At 40.4% G+C, this 7,918-nt stretch overlaps 1 protein-coding gene across 1 annotated transcript; it reads left to right on the forward strand.

Moving 5' to 3' along the window:
- Positions 1-617: 617 nt before the first annotated feature.
- Positions 618-7,577, forward strand: LOC107272009 (cell adhesion molecule 4). Its single transcript, XM_015748688.2, has 5 exons — positions 618-1,086; positions 3,116-3,267; positions 4,398-4,608; positions 4,701-4,997; positions 5,081-7,577. The coding sequence occupies exons 1-5, from the start codon at positions 1,017-1,019 to the stop codon at positions 5,251-5,253; spliced, it is 903 nt and encodes a 300-aa protein (XP_015604174.1). The 5' UTR covers positions 618-1,016; the 3' UTR covers positions 5,254-7,577.
- The last annotated feature ends 341 nt before the right edge of the window (positions 7,578-7,918 follow it).

Consider the following 7,918-nt stretch of genomic DNA (forward strand, 5'->3'; position numbering starts at 1 on the left):
GGGAGAATAATACAAAATATAATTACTCACTGATTTCACGTGTTCAATTGATCAGGAAACCTGAAAATAGTAAGTAAATCAGAAAAATTTCACTGAATCGTGAACAATTCAATAAAATTGCATCCTTCCCGAGTAAATTTTTCAGGAGTTACCGAAGTATATGTGTCATTAAACACACTTTACTCCGTACATAACCTCCAAAATAGAACGCGTAACTAATTAAAGTACAACCACAGTCTTTGAAGCTGATTAGTCAAACAAATCATGTGTAGCGACAGTTTTCAGGTATAAAATAGCTCTAGATCATAGGTACTTAAACGACCGCTACGTGTGGCGCTGTCCTGTTAAATACAATGCGTTAAAATTATCGAAAGCGATGGAAAGTTTCCGTCTCGTAGAAAAGATAGGTGAAAAAGGAGATGGTAGGAGTTGAGGGAAGCAGAGAAGGACGCTGCACGTAGCTAGAGCAACCCTGCCGTGGTCGGTGTGGCATCTATCTTGCGCGTGTATATCGGTAGACGAAGGGAGGGAGAAAGAAAGAAGGAAGGAGACAGACTGACGTAGGGGGCGGGAGGGTTGAATTGTATGCGGCCGAAGGGAGGGAGAAGCTGGCTGATCAGCGAAGCAGGAAAAGCACGCTTGCGCGGATCCCGGACGGGCGCGGGCAGTGCCACCGGAGCCCGGCGGTTCAGAGCTTCGCCCGGGCGTCGCGACGACAAGCACCCCCAAAAATTCGACTCGCAGTTTTCAACCCCCGTGATACAATTCCCCCCAGACTGTGCCCGTATACTCGCCTATAACCCAGTGTGCTGACCCCCCCAGTTCGCCCAACGGAATTCTTCGTAAATTTGAATCCAGGAATATGTGATCGTGATAGAGAAGAAAATTTTGCAGGATACATGTGTGAACTTGTAATTGAGAGTGCGCGCACATGAATATACTCATCGGGTATAATCGTACATAATCCCAGGACTATCATGCTCTGAGATGATACTGGCTCCGTCCTCGTCGTCACCATGAGGACTTCCTCCTACGTTAACTACTATGTCCTGTGCCTCGTCTGCTGGATTCTTCTAGGCGTCACTGGTAAGATTTCGACATAGTTTATTATTCGTGAAATAGACGCTCGACAAAGTCAGTTCTGTTCCGTGTCAACGGAATTGATTTTGAAATGTTCGTTGACATAATTTTACATTCTATTGTAAGACAAGAATCGAATTGCACTTATAGCCTGGATAGCCAACGTATCGATGCGTTGGCGTTACTCAGATAGAGTGTACAGCTTTTTCTTGGGAGTGAAAATTCAGCCGATGATAAGGGCGGCTTGGTAGGCGGAGGCAGGTAAGAGTTGCTCCGGTACAAGTGCTGCGCAAAAGAGCCGCAGCCCTGTTTTCAGATATTAATTTATCGTCTTTTGTGCCGCACTGTGTCAAAGGCGATCCCATGATTTTCACTCATCAAGAATTCATTCCATATGAACGCACTGAATGCTTTGAACCTGGTTTCATGTTTCGTTGAACCTGTAAAAATTGACAAAATAGGTGAAAGTAATTTATCATCTAGTAATTTGACGTAATATCTTGTTGTTATAATCGATACCGTTTCACTTAATAGGTTATTTATAAGCATCAATTTATACTTATTGCATTACGATAAAGTATTATTCTTGTCTCTTTTGTGATTTTATCAAATTAACGGGGGTCGATGCAGTGATGCGCGTCAATCCGCATACTGAATTTGCATTATCCTGCATTTTGCTGAAATAGAACGCGACTAGCCAAATTTATCAAAATCAATAAATCATTTGATGTAATCCATGAGCAAAACTGGAAATAATCTCGAGCTTCGAATCTAATTAGATTCATAACAGTGATTATCGTTATGCCGACGACGCCGGCTAAAATGGCGGATCCAGTTTCCAAACAGTAGCAAGTATATACATCGAACCAGTCTGAGCTAAAAAAAGAGGATGATAAAAAATTGCCAAATTCGTAAAAATTGCCATCTTACCCAGAAGAGGAAAGGAGTTTATTCTCCTTTCAAGTTATTTTAATTCCTTTTTACCAGAAAGTGTAACTGAATTCCTGTCAGCCTGCTAACTACATACATAGAGTATCGTTATACCGTACCATGGCACACTGTGCTATATTCACAGCCATAGTTGGCTCGGCAGCTGTATATAGGCAAATGATTTTGTTCGCCAAGGAAGACGTGCGCGTGCGCGCTTCTGCGCAGATTTTCCATCCCTTGTGATCTTACATGGCCCGAGCATCCTGCAACAGCTTTGCTCCTCAAGTCGAGACGAGCTCCACGCTTTCTCGCTTTCGCCCTCTTTTACTCAGGAACACGTATCTGGCCTCGACCCTGGTATAGTCAACTAACTCGTTCGCTCAGCATCCCCGATCCCTGGACCATCTACCAACCACGTACTGGCTTACGTGGAAAAACTTGGGAGAGCACTAAACAAAAAAAGTAGACCAATAGTTAGTCTTTTATCGATATCGGAGATTCGCCGTAGGTCCCGGCCAAGCTGAACTAGGAGTGGTCGACCACACGAACACGCTTTTCCATTGTAAAGTGCCTCGATGAAACAATTACTTTCGATTTTCATAATTACTTACTATAGCTAAATTAGGGCACAGCTCTTTGATCCAGAGATGAGACAAGAAAGGTTCATTAAAGCCTGGGCTTCACGGGGTATTAATGATATACTGCTGATTGTAATCAAGGATACTCAAATAATGTAATAGATGTCTAATATAATATTTGGAACAGACATATAGTCTCTTTAATTTATTATTATATTAAGTAAACTTTTTAAGATGCACGTAATGGCAATGAAGTGCCCTCTCGTTCGGAGATGGAATTTATTGTAATGTTAGGCACCGATATATAGTCTCTTTAATTTATTGTTATATTAACACTTTGCTGGCCGGTAACTGTCCTGTGCAGACGAGACCTATACTGCTTTTAGACTTAAAAATTCCATGTATGTAAGTGCAAAGAAGAACGTTCGGGCATGAAAAGACGAGTGTACTCGTAACCGGTCAGAAAAGTGTTAAATAATTTTTGTAAGATGCTGTAATGAGAATGGGGTTTACCTGAATTCTCGTAGGGGTCAGCACGAGATCACACTCGCTGGTAAAGAGAATCGACGGGCTTTACCCAGGTCCATACTTCGATTCAAACAGTCCAGAGAATATCACGGTTCAGCTGGGAACCCACGCCTATTTGCCCTGCAAAGTGCGTCAACTGGGCAATAAATCGGTGAGTGCACGTTCGATGATGGACGTTCGAGACCAGAAAATCCTATCGCTTCGCATGGCGCTGCTCTCTCGAGCCCAGTAGTGCCTTGAGTGCAAAATGCAACCGTTTCGGTAAACGCTTGAAAGTTTGAACTTTAAAATCTGCGTTAACAGCAGGACGCCTCTTAAGCACGGAGACTGAAGTGTCGCGTCCTCGTTTCACTTGAAAGTCATTATCGGAAAACTCGAAATCTCGGAACCATACGACGAAATATTATCTCGAAATTTTATCCCACATAATTGGGTATTACAATTCTTTTTTTTCTGTCAGACATCGTGTTAAAAAAGTATCCCGTCAGCTGGGAATGGTCGCACGATTTTTTTTCTTCATTTGAAATTCATTGAGTTGACCTGTCTCAAACATCCCACGCGCCTACTTTCGGGTTAATAGACGTATATGAAATTACTAGTGCTACGGAGTGATGCATATTATTAAGCAACAAAAGTATAGACTAACCACTGAGGCATAGGAATTTTTAAGTGGAATTGGTTTATAGGCAAGAAAGAATTCGTACAAAATCGTCGCATCCTGTCTAAATAAGTGTCTTCCAACACGCCAATTTGATTGATGTGCCTGTGAGGGAGTACGTGGTTTTGATGTTATCCGGGCACTGTAAACGCGAGGGTTCGGTCACGAGGGCGACACTATCTACTAACCGTCGAAAATTCTTTACGGTCGGCCAACGCAATAAAGCACGGCAAATCACGTTATTCACAAAATCCATCGTCTAGAACAGTTTACCGAGCGTAGTGTTTCCGACGGCGATAGAAAATAAAAAAGGCAGCGCCTATAATGAACGAAAATAGGGATGTTTTTGGGGAGTAAAATTTTACGTGAAAGAGTCGAGGGAAAACTTCCAAACTTATCCGTTAGATCGAGCCATTCTGCTATATGTTTCTCGGTCGGTAACCAGTAATCGGTCGATCAATTGAAAATTTTACTATCAATTCGAAGCGATATTTTTTTCACCTCAGATATACAATTAATAATGAAACAGATTGGAAAGATCTTTATGTATTATTATGTTATTAATGGAAAAATTCAGATATGGTTAACTGTAATGTAATTTTTTTTTACTATTTCTTGTCAAGGTTTCATGGGTGAGAAGCAGGGATGCTCACATAATTTCGGTTGATAGAACCATGTTTATCGAGGATGAAAGGTTCCAGGCGATCTTCTCCGACGCCCAGGACACGTGGACGCTTCAAGTTAAGTATGTGCAGGCACGAGACGAGGGCGAGTATGAATGCCAAATCTCTACCGAGCCCAAAAGGAGTCATACCGTCAAGCTCAACGTCGTTGGTAAGTGGACGGAGTCTCAAGAGTTTCATGCAAAGAGGGTATCTCTTAAAATTAATATAATTAGACTAATTGAATACGGCATTTACTTCCAGTGCCAAAAATCGAGATAATGGGAGATCGAGATATGTACGTGAAGACCGGTAGCACAGTGGCTTTACGCTGTGTGATAAAACAGTCGCTTGAAGGACCCTTCTTCGTATTTTGGTATCATAATGGGGTGCGTGTGCTCAACTATCAGATGGACAAACAGGATATTCAGGAGGAGCGGATTGACTCTGATATCATCAACAGTCTTATAATACGAAATGCGAGGCGTGAGGATTCGGGAAATTACACTTGCAATCCTAGTAACCTAGATAGCGCCAGTGTACAGCTTCATGTGCTGAATGGTGAGTTAAATTAGATACCTTTAGACCTGTAAGATGAAAATATTTTATTAAAAGTTCTAACTCCGTTACCTTTTCTTTATCAGGCGAACATCCTGCAGCTATTCAGCGAGGCATCAGTTCTGCTCCTGGTGGAAGTCATGCCCTGTGGTGGCTTAGCGGTGCCATTACCCTCTCCTCGTACCATAAAGAACGTTTCCTGGTTCTCGTTATCCTTATCTCACTGGCTGTCTACACTCAAACGTTACACGGTCGATAATTGGCTGGAAAGTCAATGGAATTCTCAAACCCAACGAAGCGATGATCGAGTGTCCGAAGGTGGAAGTGTCCAGGTGCTCGATTGTCTTCTAGACAGCAGTAGGTCAGGTAGCAAGAAAAATGTTAATTCGATGAGACAGCAACGAAATGAAGAGAATGGGAGATCGAGGGTAATCATTTCTATGAGGCATAATGAGCGCCGTATTTCAATAGTCCTACACACTCGTGCCCAATTGAATTGCATCTTATGAAATCAGTGAAGTATCGGTGGTTCATTTTGATTTTGTAAAGCCATTCGGTTATGTGCGCAACGACTTTAACGGATAAAAAAAAGGTTTTTTTATACGTACTAAGGATATTTTCAATCACTCATTTGTCTAATGTTCGTTTCAATAAAAAAAAATGGCACGAGAGTTTAGAACGTCTTGATTTAGAAAAAGTTACGCTTACCAGTGATCTTCAACCTCGAGATGTGATCCGGCCGTTAGTATGTAGGATTTAACGAGATTTTATTCTGAAGTGTTTTGATGTTAAGGGGGTTGGAGGAAAATGGAATGCGAACGAAAGAGAGAAAAATTTAATGAAGACGGGGTCGAAATATGTGTTTATTTATTTATGTACAAGGACCGTATTTATTTAACGTAGAAGCTACTAAATTATTAGGTCCTACAAGTAGGCCTTTGGTCAAATCGATTTTTCTATTAGGTTGCCCGCAGTTCTGCGTCACTTGAGTTCCATGACATTTCAACCAGACAATTGTTCACACCGAGTCAACTGTATATTAACATTTGGACATAACGAGAAGTTCAACATCGTTATCGATTTCTCGATTTCATCAACGTCAACGTTAAATCCCAGCATAATTTGATATCAACAAATCTCATACAGCGAGCGACCTCGTCACGCCTATTCAAAATAATATTTTTTATGTAGCCTTTATTCGTAGCTAGAATTTTAGAGGTTCGCTGCTCGCGATCTCCCAACATCTACGTTTCTATACCGGATAGAAAACCAAAAACACGAACGAATCAACGTGAAAGACGCGTCCAGATATTTAGCGCTGCTCGAAAATTTACCAATCCCAATTAATTCATTAATTCTCAGATATCAATGAAAAAGTGCTACTTCAAATCAACTATCAATTTTAAATCCGTTAAATTAATCAATTGATCTCTTCCCATTTCTTTTCAACGTCAAATAATTATCCTACGTTGAATCGTCGTACGTCACTTCCGTGTATGTTCACCTAAAACCAATAATGTACATAAGATGCCAATGGAGCATCGAGCTGTTTGCATCATTTATTATATATTCTATCACGTGATCACGATTACGCGCATGCGCAGTGCATTAGGAAAGAAAAGACACTTCGTCCGCGTCTGTCGCCAGAATTGAAGCTTGTTCGATAAGTCTGTATGTTGAGGTATTGTTAGGGATAATAACGAAACATGTGACGCGTGTGCACACTCGATTCTTTCAACGGTCGTTCGTTATCGTCGATAATGATCTCGTGATATGAGAATATACGTGAGTGATTTATCAACGAGAACAAAAGGCACGTCGAAATCAATTGTTGGACATTAATGGTGGCCAATGGAAAAATTATATTGCAGAGTCCAACAAGATCTGCACTTTTAACGCCAAGCTAATTGAGTGTATGCGCCTCGTAAATATTGTGTAACAAGCATATATGAAAATGTATAATCACATTCGCGTATACGCATAATACATGTGTAACAACATATATAGCATACAGACTGTACATGTTGTCATAAGTTTTATTGATTTCTGCATAGATCTCTTTATCGTTCGAGAGATTACCCAATTATTACTATTTCTAAAAATACATCTTTTTAAATTCATTTCTTTGCAAGCATCAAACAATTCAATTCATATCTTTGCTTCAGTCGCGTGAAAAATATTGAATTTTCTGTACACCCAACATGTCTGTATGAGATATACATTATGTGCACGCGAATGTGTTTTTATACGTACAGACGTACAGTGTTTTTAAATTCACATATGGTCAGTTGCGCTGCATCAGTTTTAACCCTGAAACTGGGTACGAAAATAGTGAATTTTATTTTTGTCAAATTGAATCACCGACGCGTGTAATAATTTTGGAAGATTGAATTGAAAAATTCTTTGTTTCTTTTTTTTTCCAAGTATCATAATCACTGTAGCTATACATTTGACAATCGAGATATTATTAACAAGTATTAAGGTCGAACGATGAAATTCAGATTTTAATGAAAAAAATTTCATAAATCCATCCTGCAAAGAATTGTCCGTAATGTCGATAATTTAAAAAATGAAAAATTTAATAAAAAAATGATGGCAATCCTCGCGCGTATAATTTTCGAATTGATAAAATCCGTGCAGCGTGACCGTGGCCTTTTTTTGAATTTTTCAAAAACCTGTATGTAATTTTAAAGGGAGGGGGGAGGTAATTGGGGAGGGGACAAACAGCGAAGGGGTTACCTGGGCTGCTTGCTTTCCGCGAGCTAGTTATCGCACTGTTTTTATAATATGTATATGTATATGTATACGTGCACTCGTTGTAACGGGTAGTAGAATTGAACAAGTTTCAGCTCACGTAGCGAAGACGCACGCTTTAACGAGAACCAAATGAAATAGTGCTACGCAAGATTAATTGGGGGGGGGGG

Source organism: Cephus cinctus, unplaced genomic scaffold, assembly GCF_000341935.2.
Source record: "Cephus cinctus unplaced genomic scaffold, Ccin1 Ccin1_scaffold1086, whole genome shotgun sequence".
Taxonomy (NCBI): Eukaryota; Metazoa; Arthropoda; class Insecta; order Hymenoptera; family Cephidae; genus Cephus; species Cephus cinctus.